We start from the raw sequence: 24645 nt of genomic DNA on the forward strand, positions 1-24645 counted from the left end.
GCAGCAAGGTTGACTGTTTTTCTGAACTGAGGAAATGCACCAGTGCGGACATTCAAGAAATCTAACCCAAACCAAGGAAGATAATTAAGAAGGAATTCACACGTTGATGCATAACAGTGCAGCAGTAGGACATCAAAACAAAAAGAATAGCTTCATGGGAGCTACGAAAATCAGACAGAAGACCTCGGAAGAAGTGATGGTTGGAATGGGCCTGATGTCTTAACAATAACAAAGAATCAGAGAACAATGGAAGCAGATTTTCAATGTGCTGAGAGCAAACAGCACTCAACCTAAAATTCTGCGCTCAGGGAAAACAGCCGACAGAACTGAGGGCAAAACACCCACATCTCAGACGGCAAAGACTGAACTCTCCTACCACCTGCACAACCTCACTAAAGGAATGTCTAAGCGATTTACTTGAGGCAAGAGGAAAGTATTCCCAGATGGGAAATCCGAGGTTAAAAAAAAAAAAAGACTATGTCTAAACAAACAGAGACAGTATAAATAATAGAAACAACCTTTAGAGTTTAAAAAGAGAAAAAAGAAAATTAAAATAACAACTGTACTATATAGATACGGAGGGAGAATGGGAATGGAATTAAAATGTTGCAAAGTCAGAGCAAGCTATGAACTGGGAGAAAATGTTTGCGTTCTCCCACATATCGCATAAGGAACTTGTAAATATATTTGATAAGAGCTGACAAAGAACAAAATAAAGAATTCTTAAAATCCATTAATAAAAAGACTAACAGTCCAATTTAAAAAGGACAAAATATACGAATAAGCATTTCTGACATATAATAAACTGTACATAATTATTGGATGAATCTTTGCGTATGTATCCGCCCATGAAGCCATCACCACAACTAAGTGAGGACTATATCCACCAGCCACAAACATCTCCTCACGCCCGGTAGTGACCCCTGGCCTCGTGCCCACCCTTGCTCCAGCAAACACTCACGTATATGGCACTTTGCATGGCAAGTGTCCCTTGATGTGAGTGTGCGTGGCTGAGACCCAGACTCAGAGCTGAGACCTCTGACCTCCCTGGAGGATGAGATGAGAATGGTGGTGATGATGATGGTTTTCTGTAACATGGCAATTTGCTGATTCCAAACACGGATTTAGAAAGAATTTTAGGTAATTGAGTGCTTCTTCACAGTTAGAAAGAACTGGAGAACCACTGCCTTAGATACTCCATTTTTTCATATTTGTGGATAAACAGAGATGAGATTGGTGTTTGGCTTGAAATCTCCCAGGTGTCATCTGAAACCAGCACCCCTCTGGTGGGCAGGGAGAGACCCAAGAAAGAGGCAGACCACTCCAGATGGGGAAGTGGCAGTTTAATGAGCAAGTCAAATTTCTTTTCTTTCATTAAATTTATTGAAGTGACAATTGTTAGGAAGATTACATAGGTTTCAAGTGTCCAGATCTATCACACATCATCTACATATTTGCACTGGGTGCTCCCCACCCAGAGCCTCCTTCCATCACCATATGTTTGACCCCCTTCACCCTCTCCTACCTCCCCCTCCCGCTTACCCTCAGGGGAACTTTCTACAAAGCTTGTCTTGGCCAGCCCCAAGAAGCTCCTGCCTGCCAGATCTGAGAAGTATACACAGAGGCCTTAGCTGGGCTTTTACATAAGCCCTCTTGATACTCTCAACAATGTATTACTATTTCAAGGTTGTGTCCTCAGGGCAACTCATGGGAACAGAAAGGGCAACTGAATACACATTCCAGAAACAGGATGAGGAAGGTCGGGGCAGGAAGGGGTGATGGGAGGGAGTTTCCAATTGTCCAGGTCCAGGTTCCCGGACAATCGGGGGTCACATCCTGTCCATGACCTACTGCAATTAACCAAACACCTTGGGTTCACCTCTGGGAGTGTTTGAGCCAAAGGAACACCAGACTTGTGGGATTAAAAGGTTTTATTTTTACTGGTTTTATTTTTACTGGCTTAAGTTTGCAGCTAGTCACAGATGCTCTGCAGGGAGAGAGGCAAGCGAACACATATCCCGGCCTTGCTTTTCTACCCCCACAGATCTACTGCTTGGACTTCCCAGTGGCAGAAGCCAAACAGAAGCCAGAGAGCAGGAGATCCCACTGGTGGAGTCCACATGGGTCAGCCTCTGTGGGCAGAGAGCTGGGTGAAGGGCGAGGTGTGGATCTGCAGACGCAAATAAAACATATCTGGCGCAGAAGAGATTTGCAAGTTACAGTCAGGGACAATTTAACTTAGGATGGTACCTTAAGAAAGAGAGAGAGAGAGAAAAACCATAAGAGAATTTCTCAACCTCCAGACGCCATGACCCTCAGAACCGTCCTCCTGGGGAAGCCTGATGCGTCACTAATGAAGCGCTACAGCCGTGGACTGAAATAACAGGCGTCACCAGTGGTGCTAACGCCACACGTGTACGGGACTTCTTATCTGAATGTCCTAAATTGAGTCTTTGAATGGTACAGAATATATTATTGCCCAATTATGCCAATTTTGTGACTTCTTAAATTTGTGGCATCACGAGGGGCGACAGGTGGAAATGGGGAGAGAGCTGGCATAATAAACCATCCTGAAGCTTAGCGGTTTAAAACAACAGCCCTTATTTCCCTTTCTCAGGAATCGGTGATTGAACAGGACATGGTGGGGACGGCTCCTTTTGGCTCTTTGCAGCTTCATGGGAGGGGGCTCAGTTGGCAGCTGGGGAATCTGTTTCCGTGATGCCTGACTTGCACGGCTGGCACGTTGGTTCTGCCTGGCAGAGGAAAGACCAGCCAGGGAAGTGGGCCTGCGACTTCACGTCCTTTTCACGTGGCCTCTCAGTGGGCAACCTGGGCTTCCTCACAACATGGTGGCCAAGTTCAAGGGCAAGCACCCCAAGGGAGCAAGGCGGCATTGTCCCTATCAAATCGTACAAGTCACACGGTGTCACTTCAACCATCCACGATTCATCGAAGCAGTCACCAAGTCCATCCAGTTTCTAAGGAGGGGACACAGATCCCAGGACTCAACAGAAAGAGAACAAGCTCAGCTTGTAAGAAGAATGCATAGGACAGAGGACACTGTTGTAGCATCTTTGGAAAAGACCATCTAAGATATTGTTGTAACTAACTTTGGAAAATACAATCTACCTCATTAACAAATCATCGTAAGCTGAGAAGAAATAAGATTTACGTTACTTCCAAAACATATCCCATATTTTTGAAATCAGCTTAACAATCCTGTCAAAAAGCCCTGCAGATACATTCTTTTCAGCTTCTTCTCTTATGTTTTTTATTTTTTCCTCATATTCCATATGTAGCTGTTCTATTTTTTCCTCCTTTTCTTCCTTTGGTTTATCCGCATACTCCTCTACTAGTAGAATTTCCTTCTCTCTTAGATCAGCATAGGTTTCCTTCAAGACCTCTTCCTGACGTTGCAGCCTTTCCTCTGCGTCCTTGTAAATGTCATCAGAAAAGTGGGCCCCTCCGTTGCCCCGCACCATTCTGTCTATTATCTCCACCAGCTCCTGCACTTGGGCTTCCTTCTCAGCCTTGTCTGTACTTTTGTTATTGAAGGCACAGCAGCGGTCCCCACACTCTTTGACGAGGTTTCTTAGGTCCACGTCTGATTCACTTATAAAGCCTTCCAGGCTCTGGTTCTCTTCTAACTCATCTTTACGAGTGAACAAGACGATCATGTGCTTCATGGCTTCCTTCCCAAACACGGCCTTGACCAATGCAACAGTTTTCTGCTCTTCTTCCGTGAAGCGGCCCAGTCGCACCACCAGGACGATGGCGTGAGGCCCAGGGCACGAGGCGACGACACAGAGGCTGATTTCCTCACAGGTCTTCACCAGTGTCTCTTTAGTGTCAAAGAGACCTGGGGTGTCAACAATAAGAAGCTGTCTCCCCTTCCACACCCGTGATGCTTTCTGACAGCTCTTGGTAACAGCATGGGCGTCAATTTTAGACTCAAATTCTCTTCTCCCAAGGATGGTGTTTGCTGTCCCACTTTTCCCACTGCCGGTTTTCCCCACCAGAACAATCCTCAGAGTGTTGTCCTTAAGGCCTGCCATGATCCTGTCAAGAGGCGCTGGGTCTTAGGTACCCACAGACCTTAAGGAAGGGAAGGAGAGAGAAAGGGGGTCAATATAGGTCAGTGAGAAACCACTTCCAGCCCTCTGTTCTTCTTTTGTTCCTCCTGAAAATTTGTAATAGTCTATTATTCATATTGATTCCAGTAATGGCAGGAAGATGAAATGGTTATTACTATGGAAGAAATAGAACAGCAGTTCCAGAGTTTCCCCACAAAGGAGTACCGGGTCCAGGTGCTTTCATAAGGGAACTCATTTAAACCTTTAAACTCTGATAATCTCAGTGCTAAACTATTCCTGGTCAGTTAAAAAAGAAGAAAAACTTTCCATTTTTCTATGAATCGAGTATAAGTTGATCCCAAAGGCAAACAAGGACTTCACCAACAAATATAGCTGCCGACGTGTCTCATTTGCGAATACTCATACCAAAACCCTCTATAAATTATGAGACACTAAAAAAAACGCAATACATTATTATCTGATTTATTTCAGAAGCACTAGGGTGGTTAGATATGAGACAGTTGGTTGTTATAACACATCTCATTAATAGATTAAGAAGAAAATAACCTCGAAGAAAAAAAGATATTTGGCAAAATTTAACACTGACTCATGTTTAAAGTATTTCATAAAATTGGAATTAATAGATTCTTCTCCAATACGATTTGATATAACTATACATTTAAAATTTTTTGTCCTTACCTTTCCTCCTGCAGCTAAAATAATAGATTATAAAGTTCATTTGGATGAGGAAAAAATAAAACTAGCCTACACCATCAAGAAACACAACTAAGAGGGACAACTAGCTCTACCAGAGAGTAAAACTTTGTAGTTTCCATAATAAAAGCATTATGATGTTGGTGCATGAACAGAGAGAGAACAGTGAAACAGAAACAGAAAAGACAGAACTAGACCCAATTAATCATACAATATTTATTAATATTCAATTCACTTATATTATGTTAAATTTATATTCAATAAGGCAGCATCTCACATCAGTTGGAAAAAAGGATGGACTAATAAGCAATTTTGGGGTACCTATGTAACCTTATAGAAGAAGATAAAACTGCATCCATTGCCTCATGACATTCAAATTCCTAATTGGTAGAAATTTATATATAAGAAATTAATCCATATTAATAATGGAAAAAAAATGGATCAACTCTTTTGAATCAGTTGTTCCCTGTGGAGTCTGCTAGGAAAGCATCCCATTCTTCTGAACACTGACAAATAAAGGGCAAGAATCAAGCATTCCTATTTTGTCTTTCTATATAACTGTACCTAGTGAAGGTGAAAGAGTGCTTGAGGGGAACTTCCTTTAATAGGATTATTCCATCTAAGAAATGAAGAAAGAGTGATAGAATTCAAATTATCATCATTTGTGACCCTTAATGAAACAATAAATTACGCCAGGCAATCATTAAAGTCTGTCAATGTCACAGAAAGAGACACAACCAAAACCATCATGTGCCTCCTGAGGGAAGCTTACAGCTGCACCTATGGAGGATCCCCCCAAAGACACAGTCAAACCCTGATCTGACCAAGCCTCTCCCTAAAACATCAATTCACACAGAACACTGGAACTACAAGAGTAGGTGAAATGACAGCTCAAGGATTTAACCAACAAAATGTACTGACCAAGTCTGTTGGACAAAAAACTTCCCCATTCTTAAACACAGAAATTTCCCAGAAAGAAACCAGGAAGGTTGGAAACCTCTATAGGAAGTCAAACTTAAGCGATATCCGATAATTGTAAGTTCTGGATCTTACATGGATGCACCTTCAAATCATTTTTTAAATTATAAGACAATCAGTAAAATCTGAATACAACTAGTAAGTTTTTAAAAATTTGTCTTGTTTTTTGACGTCTGATAATGGTAACATTTTTAAAATGGTTTTACCTTTCAGACATATCGACTCAAATATTTACTGATAAACTGAAACAATGTCTGATATTTGCTCCAAAATAATGTGGAGTGGGTGGGCACTAGTGAGCAGATCGATGAAATAAGATGTCCATCGGTTGATAATTATATAATAAGTTTGGTATTGGCATACGGAGGTTCCTGATTACTCTTTTTCTTTGAAGAAGTTAAAATTGTCCACGATAAATATCTTAACCTGTGTGTAACATGACCCCTACTGAACACTCTACACCAAGCCTCCTGATAAATATGTGTGTACGTCATTTCACTTACCCCCCATAATAGCCTGCAGAGAAGCTAATTTTATTATTTTAACTTTTTAAACGAGGACATTGAAGAGGCTCAAAAATGCTGAAACCCTTGCCCAACATCATGATTCTAAAAGTCCATTTATGACAAACCAGAGATAGAGTAAGGGAGGGGAGGGACGAGAGCCCCCACTCTTTCCAGAATGGTGAACTGGTAGCCAGCTTGGAATTAGGGAGGGCTACCAGGAAGGTTACGCATACAACGCTCTAGAATAGCCAACCTCTCCCCACCCCGCTCCCTCCTCCCTCCAGATGTCACACTTTTAGGGTCACAGCTTCTCCCTGTGAAATGCTGGAAAGCATTCAGCACACTGAATTCTAGCTTGTCTCTCCCATGAGCGAGCGGCATCCTGGAGAAGTGCCACCCTCTCTGTCCTCCTGCTTCTATTGTAGTAAAAAGAGGGATTTAGACTGGGTGGTCTCCAAATTGCCTTCCAGCTCTATAGACCTGCCGTGGGGACACTAATGTCCTAGGAATGGGAACAGGATGGGTTAGGAGGCAGCCCTCCGTGTCTGTCACCAAGGCAAGTATATGGCAGGTGCACTGGTCAGCACGAGCTCGCCCCATTCAGTATGAGATGGATGCACGCCGGGCTCCTCGCTCCCCTCCCTACCATCCACCCCGACCACTCTGCCAGCGTCCTCCCTGCTGTGCTGCCAGCCTGGACCTGGTCTCCTCTCAACCAGAAGCCACCCCCGCACAGACTCCCTGGACCTGACCGCCCTCACAGCTCTATTGCTTGGGCGCCACTTGTCAGTCAGGCTCACCTTCTTTGCAAGGAGTTGATGACTTCTCAGGTTTTCTCCGAAGAAGCTGTTTGAGCTGGTGCTTTTGCTTTAAGTGTGAGCAAAACGTGTTTTTATCCTTCGAAACCACTGAGCCAGGAAGCTCAGATTGGGTGGAGCCAGTGGAAGAACCGTTTGCCCTTAAAGAGACAGAAATACTGTCCCATCATTTGGTTGGTGGGTGCTGTGGTTTTCTCAAGTTAAAACCTTTTCTTCCATGGGCCCCAATTTCCAAAGCCATATTCCTTGATCCGGGTTATAGTGGGGGATCCAAACGGCCCTGTTTAAATGACCCACATCGTGCCCAGAAAGCCAGGCACAGCGTCTCATAATTGTCCCTGCTGCTGTGGGAGATCACAGGTAATTCTGGAAGGAAGAAGCCGGGCATGTGACTTGGGGTATCGTGGGCTGCTTGCTAGTCATGGTATATAATATGTGACTTTAGTCTAGTCTTTCAGGAGGGTCTCGAGTTGCTTTTTCCAAAATTAGCAAGACTCAGGTACAAAGACCAAAGAACATAAACCACTGGGAGCCCAGAGTAAGAGGAATAGGGGGCCTGGAAAAAGTGACCTCTAACCACACAGTGTCTCTGGCCTTTTTCATGTGGTTCTTGCAAGCTTGGAGTATAGGTGATGTGACAGGTAAAGCTGCACCCAGGAGGCAGATACAACTTTCCCTCCCTAGCTTGCTGCCTTCCCCTGGCCCAGGCCTGGCAGAGACAGCTTATCCTAAACCTACCCAGCGAATGGCTCACACCTGCGCTGGAAATTCTCTTGAGGCAAGAGGCAGGCTGTCAAAGCTCTCACGGTTCACAAGATGTTCCAGTTGTCTGTTGCATAGCCATAAAAATGTTAAGTTCTTTATGATGAATTTTGGTTCACTAGATTGAGAGGCTAGATTAGTCAATGCTTAAGCTTGAGGGTAAGTACTAACATGACCCGATGTGGCAGGAAGTAGCCAACAAGATGGTATCCATGCAGGGAAACAGGTTTGGAAATGATGGTGTCAATGACCAATTATTGGTGTTAATGACTTGGGTCACCTTGAAGGGTCCCAGGGAAGAGTTTTCTGATTCAACAAAGGCACAGATCAGGAGCAGCTCCGTAATTTGCAAGGTCTGGGACAAGAGGAAAAAGGCGGGTCCTTTGTTCAAATATCACTGAGAATTTCAGGATGACATCAGCAGAGCATGAAACCCAAGGAGGGGTCCTTCTAGCACAGGCCCTGTGCAGCTCTGCAGACCGCGCACCCATGACGCTCACCTTGACAGGGCTGCCTTTCCATGAGTCTAGAGCAGAACCAGAACCACATCTCCTGCTCAAACGATGCCCAGTTCCATTTCATCCTACAAATTTCTACGGTGAAACCCGTCCTGCCAGAGCTGCCTCGGAAATTTTCCTGGTCAGCTAGTTGCTTCTCCAGGTATGACGCTCAGTACACCGAACGGGAAACGGGCAGTAGTGGAGTACAGTCCTGACGCTATAGGAACCAGGACGCAAATCCAGTGGTCACAGCCTTGAGGCCACTGGTCACGGACGAGTATCTGGAATGTAGTAGTCCCACCTGTGAACCCTAACTTAGGCGCGATCCCCTGCATCAGATTTGTGACAGGAGGATGGTTGCCTCTTCCTCTCCTGTATTGTTCTCTTCACCTCATCGTGAAGAGCTGCTTTCCACGTCCAGCTCTGCGGAGAGCCACCTGAGTCTCTGCTGCTGGTCTCACCTACAACGTCATGAGGTTGCCCCTCCCCAGGAGGCTGCTCCTTCCACACAGTCAGAAGCAACGAGGTGAATGTGGAGGGAGCCCCAGCCTCCTTTTATCATTTTCCCATTATTCTTCACATCACAAACATGGCCATATAAATAGACATAAATTTTCCAAAAGGTCAGGGGTTATTAAAAGACCTTTTTTAAATCCAGTCTTGTGGAGTCTGCCTCATGAAGCTCAGGGCTTTTCCTGCTGCTATGATCTAGATAAATTCAAAGCTCAAACTTACTGACATTGCAGAAATAAGAGCAGGAGGCGAAAGGAATGGTTCCTCACGTTCTCCTGACTCTTCTACAAGTGGACATTTAACACTGGTACGTCAGTTTCCTATTGCTGCCATAACAAACTACTAAAAATGTAGTGGCCTAAGACAATACAAACTGATTCTCCTACAGTTCTAGAGATCAAGGGCCACAGATTAGTCTTACAAAAATAAAGCAAAGGTATTAACAGGGCTCGTCGTTTCTGCAGGCTCCATGGGAGAATCCATCCGTTGCCTCTCCAGCTTCTAGAAACTTCCGAGGGTCACTTTCAAAATCCTAACAGTGAACTTCTCAAAGCTCAAGGAGCTACTAAATAGCTCAGCAGCCTCATTGTTTTTGAATATTGTTTATCATGAAGAAATATCACATGAAAATTAGAATTAAACGACACATATCAAAGCTGTGAAAAACCCCTTATTTGTGCCTGCTGAGGTGTTCAGAGGGGTGAGGGGAGAAAGGCTGGGCCAAGGAGACACACCACCATGGAGATCGCACTGAACTGTGCTCGGGATCCCATTCAGCCCCTTCTCAGGCTGGTGTTGGCCAAGGAATTAAAGAAAGAGTTTGCCTCTGAGTCTCCAGACCCGTGTGGCCCCATTCAGAGCAGGGACAACACTTAACACTTTGACAGGAGCCAACAAAATGGACTCTGCTCTAAACTGGAACAGGAGCTTCCGAGGGTCGCTTTCAAAATCCTAACAATGAACTTCTCAAAGCTCAAGAGCTACTAAATAGCTCAGCAGCCTCATTGTTTTTGAATATTGTTTATCATGAAGAAATATCACTTGAAGATTAGAATTAAACGACACATATCAAAGCTGTGAAAAACCATAAGTGACTATTTAGAAATATAAGGAGACGTCAGCATGTCTCCTATCCTCTGCAAGCATTACACGTCTGCATTTAGTGGAACACCAAGGACTCAAGACAGAGATAGCAGTCTGGAGGACAGCGGCCGCTGCCACCTGGGTCCCTATTTAGCAATATTTCATTCAACTCCACTAAAGAGCAAGAAGGGAACTAAACCATCCAAAATCCATGCACACAGCTGGAAGGAAGATGAGGGGAGCTAGCACGGACTACAGTTTAATCTAAAACTACTGACAGGATTTCCAGTTCGGGAAACATCATGAGGAACCCTGCAGACGTATTGCTGGTGTAACAACCGCAACTGGTGAAAATGATCTTTTAAAAAATTAAAGGCTCTGAAAGCTGCCCTACGTCCTTGAGGCTCAGGTGGGTGGAGCATCGTGCTCCTAATGCTGAGGTCGCCGGTTCAATTCCCACATGGGGCAGTGAGCTGTGTCCTCCACAACTAGATTGAAGACAATGAGCTGCCGCTGAGCTGCAGGAGGGGTGGCCGATGGCTCAGTTGGTTAGAGCGTGAGCTCTCAACAACAAGATTGCTGGTTCAATTTCCGCATGGGATGGTGGGCTGTGCCCCCTGCAACTAAAGATTGAAAATGACAACTGGACTTGGAGCTGAGCTGCGCCTTCCACAACTGGATTGATGGACAATGACTTGGAGCTGATAGCACTGGAGAAGCACACTGTTCCCCAATATTTCCCAATAAAATTAGAAAAACAAAACAAAATATCTCATAGGATGTGTTTAAAAAAAAATAGCTGCCCTAAGATCATATGGCAAGTGAAGAAATGTTTATTATTTTTTAAATAAACCATTGTCATCCCAGGTGACGTCCTGAGACTGTGCCTTCTGAGGAACAAAATTAGAGATTTCAGGAGAAATACATTAGCCAAGGGGAAGAGTCTAGCCAAGTCACCAAACAAACATGCAAACAACAGCAAATCAAGCCCTAAAACAGATGAAGGTAAATCACTATCCAGAGTTGTTACACTATGTTACCTAAAATGCCCAGTTTTTAATGAAAATTACAAGACATACAAAGAAACTGGAAAGTGTGACCCATATACTGAAAAATATCAGGCAACAGAAACTGCCCGTGAGAGGGCCTACATATTGCACTTGAAGACGGGGCTTCAAAGCAGCGATTCTAAACGTGTTTAAAGACCTTATGGAAATCACACTTAAAGAAATAAAGGATGTTATGACAACATCTCATCAAATAGAGAATGTCAATATGGAAATAGAAGTTATTTTGAAGAGCAAAATAGAAATTCTGGAGTTGAAAAGTATAACGGAAATGAAAAATTTATTAGAGGGGCTCAAAGGTAGATTTGAACCAGCAGAAGAAAGACTCAATGAATGTGAAGATACAATAATTATAAACATATGCCCTGTACCCGCAAAAACAAGACCTAGCCAGATAATCAGCTCTACTGTGTCTTTTGGAGCAAAAATTAACGTAAGACCTGGTCTTATTTTACTATAAGACTGGGTCTATAATATAATATAATATAATATAATATAATATAATATAATGTAATATAATAAATATAATACCTGGTCTTATATTAATGCATCCAAAAGACGCATTAGAGCTGATTGTCCAGCTAGGTCTTATTTTCAGGGAAATGGTATGAGCTTAACAACTGAGCCCTGAAACACATGAAGCAAAAACTAACAGATGTCAAAGGGAAATAGACAATTCAACAATAATAGTTGTAGACTTCAATACTCCACTTTGAATAATGCCCAGAGCGACCAATCAGAAAGTCAACAAAGAAAGAAAAGATGTGACCAACCAGGTCAACACCAGAACACTCCATCCAACAACAGCAAATACACATTCTTTTCAAGTGCTCAAGGAACATACTCCTAAATAGACCATTTGTGAGGCCATAAAATAAACCTCAATACACTTAAGAGGATTAAAACCATACATCATTTGCTCTCCAGCCAAAACTAAAGTAAAATTAGAAATCAGTAATAGTAAAAATTGGGGGAAATTCAGTAGTAAGTAGATATTAAACAACACAATTCTACATAGCCAATGAATCAAAGAAGATATCAAAAGGGAAATTATAAGTACTTTAAGATGAATGAAAATGAAGAAGCAAAATAGCAAACCTTATGGGGTATAGCTAAAGCAATGCTTAGAGAAAATTTATAGCTGGAAAGATAGATAGATAGATAGATAGATAGATAGATAGATAGATAGATAGATAGATATATGATGATAGATAGATAGATAGATAGATAGATAGATAGATAGATAGATAGACAGACAGATATCTCAAACAAGAATGACTCAGGCCAATAACCTAATATTCTACATTAAGGCACTGAGAAGTTAAAATTAACTAAACCTAAAGCAATCAGAAGAATATAAGAAAGAAATGAGTGGAAATTAATGAACTAGAGAACAGAAAAACAATATAGAAAACCAACGGCAAGACTTGGTTCTTTGAAAACATCAACAAATTGACAAATCTTTAGCTAGTTTCACCAAAAGACAATGGAGAAGAATTAAATTACTAAAATCAGGAATGAAAGAGGAGACATTATTACTGAGTTGGCAGAAGTAAAACAATTATAAGGAAATCTTATGGATAATTTTAGGGCCCCAAATCAGATAACACAGATGAAATGGAAAAATTCATAAACTACAAAAATTGTCTAAGAAAAAATAGAAAGTCTGAATAGACCTATAACGCATAAAAGAATTAAATTACTCATACAAAATATTATCTACAAAGAAAAACCCAGGTCCAGATGGCTTCCTTGGTGAATTCTACCAAACATTTAAGAAGAATTAACACCAATTCTTCACAAGTTTCTCAAAACAACAGAGGAGGAAGAACATTTCCCAATTCATTCTACGATGCCAATATTGATGCCAAACCAGAAAAAGACAACACAATAAAAGAAAACTACAGATCAATATGTCCCATGAATACAGATGCAAAAATGCTAGCTAAAAGAATTCATGCAGGAAATACCACAAAATCTGACTTCTGGACATCACAGTAGACGATCCCCCCGCTTCACCCCAATTTATATTCAAAATGGGACTTTTCTTCCCATTAAGAAACTGGTAGGTGGGTAACACTAACCATTCCACCCTTGCAGGGGAGAAAAGGGACACCTGCACAGAAAAGAAGAGGGTCCCTTTATATTTCACATATGCAACCGTCTCATCAGGGATTATGATCCACAAGGGAACAAAATACCTTCCATTTAAAGTTACGACCTTAACATAGAAATCTAGGGAAGTTTTTATATTTTTAATTAATATGTTGAAGAATTATAGCCAGAAAGTGTTGACAGTTCTCTGGAGTTACAATATAAAATCCCTTGACATATATTAATAATAATAGTAATAATAATAATAAATCATACAGATTAGCATCAGTAGAGTTATAATTTCTTAGTGTCACTTGGTTAAACATACCCCCTTCCCAGGAAAGTCAAAAGTTAAGAACAGAACAGCATAGCATATCACCTGAAACGATGTGTTCAAAATAACTGTGTCTTAAATTAAATACCAAGTCGTCTCTATAGGTCTTGAGTATTTATATTCAGTAATTCTCTGCTTATGTCTTTATCTTCAGGATTTGTCAAGCATAGACCCGGACCATGGAAAACAACTGACAACCACAGGTGAGAGCCTGTTTCTCCCAGAAGGCAGACCCTGCCAGCACAGCCTTGAACAACAACGATGCCCGCAGGAGGAAGCCTGTATTACAACCATCTAGCTCTGCTTTGAGATAATGCATACGTTAGCACACTGACAATATCACAGGCACGATTACACAGCCCGTTTTCTCTTTCAGAGGTATCACCACCATTCACCCAGTTCCTCAGACCGAAAATGTAGGAATCGCCCTTGATTCCACTTTTTCCTTTACTCTCCACATCTAACCCAGCAGCGAGTTCTCTCGGCTCCATCAAAATCTGTCCCCTGCTCTCCAGTTTGAAGACCACCATCACCACCCACACCTCAGCAGTCCCTTAACTGGTCTCTCTACTTCCATTTTGGCCCCTTCAGTCGAGTCTGTAAATTGGAATAATCTTTTAAAAATATCAAACAGAAGAGAGATTTTGCAGTACCCTCACTCTGGCTTCCACAAAATCTGTAGGTAACCCCCATCTCCCACACACTTTATGGTGAAACTTTTGCTAATCAATCCCCAAATCAGAGTTTCCCACATTTGATAACCAGAATCCTGGGACGAGAAAAGTAAATTTCCAGGAGCTGAGGACACTGGGTAGAGGCTGGCTAAGATTAAGGGAAAATGTGAGTGGGAGTTGAGATTATTATTCAGTTGGCATCACAATGAAAGACTCACATCTGCCTGGGAGCTACCATATTGGACCATGCAAAGACTGTACAGGTAGGGAAGGAATAGGGGTTGTGCCATAAAATTCTGGAAGAAACTGCTGGGCCAAAACCAGGGAGTTGCCAGTTCTTCTGAAAGACCCACTTCTCGGCACAGCTGGCCTCCCAGCCCAACATTTGCCCCGTTGTTTTAGGGCTGTCTCAGTGTAGCCAGCTACTACCTCCTCTGCTTCCAGTGATGTGGCAGAGAGAGGGGGCTGCTATATCTAGGTGTGTTGTCCGAATCATCTGCTAGAAGCAAGAGAAGTCACTGGTCTTCAACTGCCTAATTAGGATGGGCCCAAAGTTACCTGATGTGATGGTACTAGAAGCATTTAGAATAGTCTAACCATCAACATCTGACACTACCCACCATGAAAATAGAAATTGGGAAATTATTGTAATCAGGGTCCTAGTTCTCTAGAAACATGGATCCCATTATAATGGGATTTATACTTTATGATTATACCTCATAAGTGAGACTTTATGTAGAGTTGTAAAGGCCATCAGTAATAACACAAACTGCCAACAACTCCAAAGGGACATTAAAGATAAGACATAAATTTATCCGAGGATAGTGGTGGTTAGCCTTGTGTATACAAGCATAGGGTACTTATCCTCAAATAGGGGCCAGGGCACTGGAAAAAATCATGCAGTAGCACCCAGGATAAACAACCTTCGAGAACAATGTAACCTAAGTAACAGGGACGACTCGGAGCCTAGGTGAGACAGGCAAACAACAGCGAGTCAAAAGAATAGGCATGGTGTGAACACATCTCTATGATTCTGTAGTGGGCGACTTACAGAGAGGAAGGGTAGGGCTATATTTTGTTTCTACAGCTTACACCTAGCTAGAAAGATTTTATCATTCTCTATTGAACTGTGGAAGTGGGAGCAGAGATTGCTGTAAAATACAGCAGTTAGTTTAAGTATTATTATAAACCCCCAGACCATTACTTAGGTATTCTTTATTTGGGTTACAGGGATCACTGCATATAGGATAATTCTCAATTACAGCTTATATTTGTAACGACACTCAGGTTTGGGCTAAATGCTTTCACAATAAAGCAATGTGTAGAGAGAAATTTCTAGTTTTAAAGGCTTATATGTAAAATGGAAAACAATCTAAAAATAATCATGTAAAATACCACATTTAAAAATTGGAAAAGGAGTGAACACACAATGTGATTTATAGATGATGTAATACAGAGTTGTGCACCTGAAATCTGTGTAATTTTGCTAACAATTGTCACCCCAATAAATTAAAAAAAAATAAAAAACAAAAACAAAAACTTGGAAATGGAGCAGCAAATTGGAACTAAAGTAAGGATAAGGAAGGAAATAATACAGGAAAGAAATCACTGAAATAGAAAACAGAAAAACAATAAAGAAAACAATGAAAACAAAAGCTGATTCTTTGAAAATAATCAATAAAATTGACAAGCCTCTACCTACATGAATGAAAAAAAGGGTAAAAATATACAAATTACCAATATCAGGAGTGGAAGAGAGAATATCACTATAAATCTTAGACATAAAAGAGAAATGATGGGCTGTAATGGAAAACTTGATGCCAATAAATGTGACTATATAGATAAAATAGATAAATCCTTTGAAAAGCACAAGGTAGTAATACTGACCCAAGAATAAATATAAAATTTCTAAAGCCCTATATCATATAAAAAATTAAATTGTGATTTAAAACATCCCCACAAAGAGAAGTATAGGGTAAAATGAATCCATTGGTAAATTTCATTGACCAATTTTAAGGAAAAAAACTGTATGATATCAATCTAACAAAAACGCAGAAAACAGAAGATAAAAGAACATATCCCATGTTATTTTATGAAGCGAAACATACCATGAAACCCAAACCAGATGGAGACATCACAAGAAAAGGGACCTATGAACCAACACCCTTAATGAAAATAAACACAAAAATCTTTTTAAAAATATTAGCAAGTGAAAGCCAACAATACACATAAAAGTACTATATCATGCTTGAGTAGAGTTAATCTTAGGTATGATAAGTTTCGTTAATATTTAATAATAAACATAACTGACCACCGACACATTACAGGAAAACATATAATTATTTCAATCATTCCAGAAAAAGCATTGAATAAAATATAACAACCAGTCAGGATTAAAACGTCTCAGCAAACTAGGAACAGAAAGGAACTTCCTCAACTTGATTAAGGACATCAAGGAAAAACCCTATTTCTAACATTGTACTTAACAGTGACAAGCTAATTGTTTTATATTTAACATTAGACATTAGGCAAGGATGTGCCAGTTCTCACTACTTCTCTTCAATACTATATTGGAAATTCCAGCTATTACAATAGCACAAGACAAACAAATAAAAGGCATAAAGATTGGAAAGGACCAAGTAAAACTGTCTTTGTTTGCAGATGACATGATCATGTATGTAGAAAAAGTTAAGGTCTCTACGAAAAAGCTAGTAGAAGTAATAAGTGAATTTACACAGCTGCAGGATATGAGGTCAGTATACAACATTCAACTATGTTTATTTACTAGCAATGAACAATGGGAACATTCCATTTTAAAAATAATACAATTTAAAATAAAATATTTAAATGTAAATTTATTAAACGAGGTGCATGACTGATACACTGAAAACTGTGAAAGGAAACCAGACCTAATTCATGCGATGTTTATGGATTGGAAGAGTCCATATTGTTAAGGTGGCAATTCTCCCCTAATTGGTCTCTGAATTCAGAAGAACCCCAATCAAAATCCTAACAGAATTTTTAAAAAAGAAATTGCTAAGCTGATTTGAAAATTTGCATGGAAAGATAGAAGACATGTAATAGTCAAAACAATAAAAAAAAGAACAAATATGAAAGACTTACAGTACCTGATATCAAGATTTAATAAAAAGATGCAATAATCTAGATAATGTTATTTGGGTATAAGGATAATACAGAGATCAATGGAAAAAAACAAAGGATCCAGAAATATATCCACATTTACATCATCAGTTGATTTTCAATCAAGGTGCCAAAGTAATACAATTGAGAAAAGACAGTTATTTCAACAAATTGTGTTGAAATAGCAAGATATCTATACAGAAAATAATAAACCTGAATCTTTACCTCACTTCACACACAAAAGTTAAATCAAAATGGACTTACCCTAAATGTAAGAGCTAACACTATTCTACTTCCAGAAAAGTATATGTAACAGAAAAACTTGTTGATACTGGATTAAGCAAAGATTCCTCAAATAGGACCAAAAAGTACAAAACATGAATGAAAAGGCTGAAAACATGGACACCATCAAAACGCAAACTTTTGCTCTTATCAAGACACACTTACGAAAATGAGAGTCAAGCCACAGACTGGAAGAAATATTTGCAAAATTTATCTGACATAGACATGTATCCAGGACATAGTGAGAATTCACACAGAATAGTATTTAAGAAGACAAGCAACCCCATAATAAAATGGGCGAAAGATTTTAATGAAAAGAAAATATATAAATGACCAATAAACACATGAAAAAATGCTCAACCTGACTAATCTTTGGGGAAATGCACATTGAAACCATAATGAGATACCACTACACACCCATTACGAAGACTAGAGTTAAAAATACTGACAATACCAAATATTGGCAAGCATGTGGTCTCATAGATTGCAAACAAGCATACAAAAAGCTACCACATTTGAGAGGGATAAAATCAACAGTATCTCATAAAGTTAAACACACAATACAATCCAGCTATCCCACTCAGACTTGTATGTGAATGCCACTTTATTATAGTATTTAAAATAACCCAAACTAGAAACACCTAAATGTTCATCATAATATGGTGAATGAATAAACAAATTCTGGCATATCCATACTATCATAGGTTAAATTGTGCCCCCTAATAGAACCTCAGAATGTGTTCTATTTGAAAATAGGTCCATTGGAGATGTAATTAATTAAGATGAGGTCATACTGGAGCTGGGTAGACCTTTAATCTAATGTGACTGGAAACAGAGACCTAGTGATGGGTACAAAACAGTGAACACCAAGGATTATTGGCAACACTGGAAGTTAAGAAAAGAAAGACACTAAAATCAGATTCTGCCCAGAGCCCACAGAGAAAGGGTGGCCCTGATGACACCTTGATTTAAGGCTTCCAGCCTCCAGAACTGTAAGAGAAGACATTTCTGTTGCTTTAAGTCACCCAATTTGTGGTACTTTCTATGGCAGCCCTAGGAAACTAATACACATACTATGGAATCCTAGGCAGCAATGAAAAAGAACAAAAAAATACAAACCACAGCATGGATGAATCTTTAAAAAATGCTAAGTGAACATCAACCACGACTGTCTTGTAGATCACATTCATGTAAAATTCTAGAAAAGTCACCACTAGAGTAACAGAAACCATTTTTCACAGAAATAGAATAACCATAAATTCGCATAACCACAAAAAACACCAAGAGTAGTAGCCAAAGCCATCTTGAGAAAGACGAAGAAAGCTGGAGGCATCATGCTCCCTGATTTCAAACTCTATTACAACGTATAATAATTAAAACAGTATGAAATTGGCATAGACACAGACATATAAATTAATGAAACAAAATAGCCCGGAAATAAACCCACTCCCATATGGTCAATTCATGACACAGGAGCCAAGAATATACAATGGGAAAAGGACAATCTCTTCAATCAAATGTGTTGGGAAAACTGGACAGCCACATGCAAAAGAATAAAACTTGACCACTATCTTACACCAGACACAAAAACCAAAACTAAGTCAAAATGGAATAAACACTTGAACATAAGAACTGCCCATAAAACTTCTAGAAGAGAACAGAGGCAGAAGCTGCTTGACATTAACCTTGGTTTTATTAATCTGACACCAAAAGCGAGGCAACGAAAGCAAAAATAAACAAGTGGGACCACATCAAACCAAAAAGCTTCTGCCCAGCAAAGGAAACCATCAACAAAATGCAAAGGCAACCTACTAAATGGGAGGAAATACTTGCAAATCATGTATCTGATAATTTCATAGCTCGGGTGATATCCAAACTATGAAGAGAAGTCACAAGACTCAATAGCAAACCAAACAATCTGATTAAAACACGGGCTAAAGATTTGAATAGACGAAGACATACAGATGGCCAATGTGTACATGAAAAGATGTTCAACATCAGTCATCATCAGGGAAATGCAAATCAAAACCACAATGAGATGTCATCTCAACCTGTTAGGATGGCTGTTACCAAAAAGACAAGACATAACAAGTGTAGGCGAGGATGTGGAGAAAGGGAACCGTTGAGCACTGTTGGTGGGAGTGTAAATTGGTGCAGCCATAATGGAAAACGGTATGGAGGGTCCTCAAAACATTACACATAGATCTACACTATGACCCAGTTTTCCACTTCTGGGTATTTAGCTGAAGAAAACAAAAACTCTAACTTGCAAAGACGTCTGCACCCTTATGTTGCAGCCTTACTCACAATGGCCAAGATACAGCAACATCCTAGGTGTCCATTTACAGATGAGTACACAAAGAAACTCTGGTGTGGACCTATACAATGGAAGATTATTCAGCCATTGAGAAAACTAACAAACCCATGTCATACCATTTGCAAAAACATGGGTGGGCCACAAGGCCGTTTGCTAAGTGAAAGAGGTCAGAGAGAGTCAAATACTGTAGGATCTCTTTCTTTTTAAATTTTATTTTATTAAATTTATTGGGGTGACAATTGTTAGTAAAATTACATAGATTTCAGGTGTACAATTCTGTATTACATCATCTATAAATCCCATTGTGTGTTCACCACCCAGAGTCAGTTCTCCTTCCATCACCATATATTTGATCCCCTTTACCCTCATCTACCAGTCCCCTCCCCCTTTACTCTCTGGTAACCACTAAACTATTGTCTGTGTCTATGAGTTTCTGTTTCTCATTTGTTTGTCTTGTTCTTTTGTTGTTTTTGGTTTATATACCACATATCAATGAAATCACATGGTTCTCTGCTTTTTCTGTCTGACTTGTTTCGCTCAGCATTATTCTCTCAAGATCCATCCATGTTGTCACAAATGTTCCTATATCATCTTTTCTTACCGCCGAATAGTATTCCGTTGTGTATATATACCACAACTTCTTTATCCATTCATCTATCGAAGGACATTTTGGTTGTTTCCATGTCTTGGCCACCGTAAACAAAGCTGCAATGAACATTGGAGCACACGTGTCTTTATCTCTAAATGTTTTCAGATTTTTTGGGTAGATACCCAGGAGAGGGATTGCTGGGTCATATGGCAATTCTATTTGTAATTTTTTTAGGAACCTCCACATGGCCTTCCATAATGGCTGCACCAGTCTGCATTCCCACCAACAGTGTATGAGGGTTCCTTTTTCTCCACAGCCTCTCCAACATTTGTTACTATTTGTCTTGTTGATGATAGCCATTCTGACTGGGGTGAGGTGATATCTCATTGTGGTTTTGATTTGCATTTCTCTGATGATTAGTGATGTTGAGCATTTTTTCATATGTCTATTTGCCATTTGTATGTCCTCTTTGGAGAAATGTCTCTTTTATATGTAGTCTCTGAAATACAATCAACAAAACAATAAAAAAAACCAAGCTCATAAATACAGAGAACAGGTGGGTGGTTGCCAGAGGTGAGAGGTGGGAGAAATGGTCAAAGGGGATCAAAAGTTAAAAAACTAAAACAAAATATAAAATAAATACACGTTGGAACAAATGTAAGCTAATAAGAAATACCAAGACTTGTTGGAAATATTTTTTTTAGTTGATTATTGAATCTACTAAAAAGGTAATGAATTCTATTTTATGTAAATGAACATGTAATGAAGTGAGGAAATTGCAGACATTTAGATACAATCGGATGTAAATCAGGTGGTCAGTTGTGGTGGAATGATTGTAAGCTGGCCACCAGCTGTCATACTATATCGCGGCGAAGCCCTGTTACAAGATGAATTTGTATCTCTGCTCATCCAGAGACAGAGTCTATTTCTGCACCTCTTGAAGGTCAAAGCCTCAAAGGCTTTGTCGTTTAGTTCGCGAAATTTCTGGTCTTTCATGCGTTTCCTGTTTTCTGCACAATGTGACACCCTTTTTCACCCATGTGTTACCTTCTCCTGAATACAAAGAATCAGCCCACTTTCCTGGAAACTGTATGGTAAGGAGACCACAGCATGATTTTCACAGACATCACAGCAGGGTCCCCAGTAGTCTGTGGTCTACAACTGACATTAGCTCATGTCTCAGAACCTTCACACATACATGGGAGTGAGTGTCGGTCCCAAGACTTTCAACAGAATGCTGAAAGGCAGAGAGCTGAAGGGTGCACTGGGGTAGAAACCCACAGACAACAGGGTCCCAGAGAGGCTGCAGCTGACGTGGCCACACACGTGGGCTGGGCACCCCAGGGAGGTCTGGCCAAAATGGAAGGTGGTGCTGGGACGTACAGGAGGGGATTAGTTGAAGATGTGATATCAGACAACTGACTCCATGATTCCTGGTATACCCCTAATTCAGAGCCCCACACTTCAAGAAGAAAGATTTGCTCTAAAGATTAGAACATCGCCACAGGAAAATGTCTGCTTTGTGGCATGACAGCGTGTCCTGCTCTGTCACCGCAGGTGAGGCCTGCAGTCACAACCATCCCTTTGGGTTAGTGTTAGGGTTAGGTTGGGTTAGGGTTAGGGATAGGGTTAGGTTACAGTTAGAGGTGTAACTTCTAGGCAGCTTTCTTAATGATTTATTTTTAAATTTGAAAAGGCAATCAGAGAGAGATGACACTTAAGGAAATACTACAATTTGAAAGGCAAAGACGGGAGGCAAAAATATAGTAAAGATAACCCTAAAGGCCACCATTAACTCAGGAAACAAAAACAAAACCGGGGGTGTGGGGGACTAACCAAACAAATAAAAACAAATTTCTCTTGCAGGTAGCTACAATATTAACTCTCCCACTGAAATCAAGTAAAAGTACTGAAAAATAGTACATATGTTTTCTTAAAAGCATGTGGGAGAAGGCAAGAAAATAAACATTCTCATACACGGAGTGAAGTGAGGGTGGAAACCCAGACTGTAAGTGGACATTAGCAGCCGGCTGACACTCTGAGGCTATTTTATCAAACCTGGGGGACTTAAATGTTGCTTCTCGAAGCCACACTTACAGCTAAAATGCACTCGGTATTTCTTGTCTTTTTTATAATAGCCATTCTAACAGGCAAGCTTGGCCTAATGACTCAAAAGCAGGACTGATTCAAGACAGGGGGTCTCATAGGGAACTTTTACCATAAACCCCAAAGGGCTACCCTCTCAATAAAGTCAATGACTTCTAATTGGTGAGTGCGTGATGGATTTGAAAAACGAAAGGCCAGAAGGGCATTGAAAGAGGCAAAAGATGTTTATAGAGCAAAACCAGAAAAGAGGGTAGAGAAAGTTTTTAAAGCAGCAAGGTTGACTGTGTTTCTGTTTTCTGAACTGAGTAAATGCACCAGTGCAGACATTCAAGAAATCTAACCCAAACCAAGGAAGATAATTAAGAAGGAATTCACAATTTGATACATAACAGTGCAGCAGTAGGACATCAAAACAAAAAGAATAGCTTCATGGGAGCTACGAAAATCAGACAGATGACCTTGGAAGAAGTGATGGTTGGAATGGGCCTGATCTTAACAATAACAAGGAATCAGAGAACAATGGAAGCAGATTTTCAATGTGCTGAGAGCAAACAGCATTCAACCTAAAATTCTGCGCTCAGGGAAAACAGCCGACAGAACTGAGGGCAAAACACCCACATCTCAGACGGCAAAGACTGAACTCTCCTGCCATCTGCACAACCTCACTAAAGGAATGTCTAAATGATTTACTTAGGCAAGAGGAAAGTAGTCTCAGATGGGAAACCTGAGGTTAAAAAAAAAAAAAAAGACTAAGTCTAAACAAACAGAGACAGTATAAATAATAGAAACAACCTTTAGGGTTTAAAAAGAGAAAAAAAGAAAATTAAAATAACAACCGTACTATATAGATGGGGAGGGAGAATGGGAATGGAATTAAAATGTTGCAAAGTCAGAGCAGCTATGAACTGGGAGAAAATGTTTGCGTTCTCCCACATATCGCATAAGGAACTTGTAAATATATTTGATAAGAGCTGACAAAGAACAAAATATATAAAGAATTCTTAAAATCCATTAATAAAAAGACGAATAGTCCAATTTTAAAAGAACAAAATATACGAATAAGCATTTTTCACATATAATAAACTGTATGTAATTATTGAATGAATTTTTGTGTATGTATCCACCCGTGAAGCCATCACCACAACTAAGCAATGACTGTATCCACCAGCCACACACATCTCCTCACGCCCGGTAGTGACCCCTGGCCTCCTGCCCACCCTCGCTCCAGGCAAACACTCACGTATATGGCACTTTGCATGGCAAGTGTCCCTTTACATGAGTGTGCGTGGCTGAGACCCAGACCCAGAGCTGAGACCTCTGACCTTTGTGGAGGATGAGATTATAATGATGGTGATGATGATGGTTTTCTGTAACATGGCAATTTGCTGATTCCAAACACGGATTTAGAAAGAATTTTAGGTAATTGAGTGCTTCTTCACAGTTAGAAAGAACTGGAGAACCACTGCCTTAGATACTCCATTTTTTCATATTTGTGGATAAACAGAGATGAGATTGGTGTTTGGCTTGAAATCTCCCAGGTGTCATCTGAAACCAGCACCGCTCTGGAGGGCAGGGAGAGACCCAAGAAACAGGCAGACCACTCCAGATGGGGAAGTGGCAGTTTAATGAGCAAGTCAAATTTCTTTTCTTTCATTAAATTTATTGAAGTGACAATTGTTAGGAAGATTACATAGGTTTCAGTGTCCAGATCTATCACACATCATCTACATATTTGCACTGGGTGCTCCCCACCCAGAGCCTCCTTCCATCACCATATGTTTGACCCCCTTCACCCTCTCCTACCTCCCCCTCCCGCTTACCCTCAGGGGAACTTTCTACAAAGCTTGTCTTGGCCAGCCCCAAGAAGCTCCTGCCTGCCAGATCGGAGAAGTATACACAGAGGCCTTAGCTGGGCTTTTACATAAGCCCTCTTGATACTCTCAACAATATATTACTATTTCAAGGTTGTGTCCTCAGGGCAACTCCTGGGAACAGAAAGGGCAACTGAATACACATTCCAGGAACAGGATGAGGGAGGTCGGGGCAGGAAGGGGTGATGGGAGGGAGTTTCCAATTGCCCAGGTCCAGGTTCCC

General features: G+C 40.5%; 2 protein-coding genes across 4 annotated transcripts in view; both read right to left on the reverse strand.

Moving 5' to 3' along the window:
- Positions 1 to 24645, reverse strand: part of GIMAP4 (GTPase, IMAP family member 4) — a 43079-nt gene that overhangs the window by 13169 nt on the left and 5265 nt on the right. Inside the window, exon 1 of one of the 3 annotated variants that reach the window (XM_088799811.1) lies at positions 7072 to 7146. The exons of 1 other annotated variant lie outside the window; for it this stretch is intronic. The gene's annotated coding sequence lies outside the window, so the exon portion shown is untranslated. Of the gene's footprint in view, positions 1 to 7071; positions 7147 to 24645 lie in introns of those variants that run through there. One more of the 3 variants, XM_074315150.2, reaches the window with a different exon arrangement.
- On the reverse strand, positions 1914 to 7202 carry LOC148757360 (GTPase IMAP family member 7-like). Its single transcript, XM_088799820.1, has 2 exons — positions 7072 to 7202; positions 1914 to 4095 (listed from the first exon to the last, which is right to left on the reverse strand). Exon 2 carries the CDS (start codon positions 4053 to 4055, stop codon positions 3174 to 3176), a length of 882 nt encoding a protein of 293 aa, XP_088655946.1. The 5' UTR covers positions 4056 to 4095; positions 7072 to 7202; the 3' UTR covers positions 1914 to 3173.

The sequence above is a fragment of the Rhinolophus sinicus genome, chromosome 8, assembly GCF_057876585.1.
Source record: "Rhinolophus sinicus isolate RSI-liver-muscle chromosome 8, RSI-T2T, whole genome shotgun sequence".
Classification (NCBI taxonomy): domain Eukaryota; kingdom Metazoa; phylum Chordata; class Mammalia; order Chiroptera; family Rhinolophidae; genus Rhinolophus; species Rhinolophus sinicus.

Bases quoted from the DNA above. Each gene is read 5' to 3' on its own strand.
- LOC148757360 (XM_088799820.1), bottom strand. From the start codon at position 4,055: ATGGCAGGCCTTAAGGACAACACTCTGAGGATTGTTCTGGTGGGGAAA.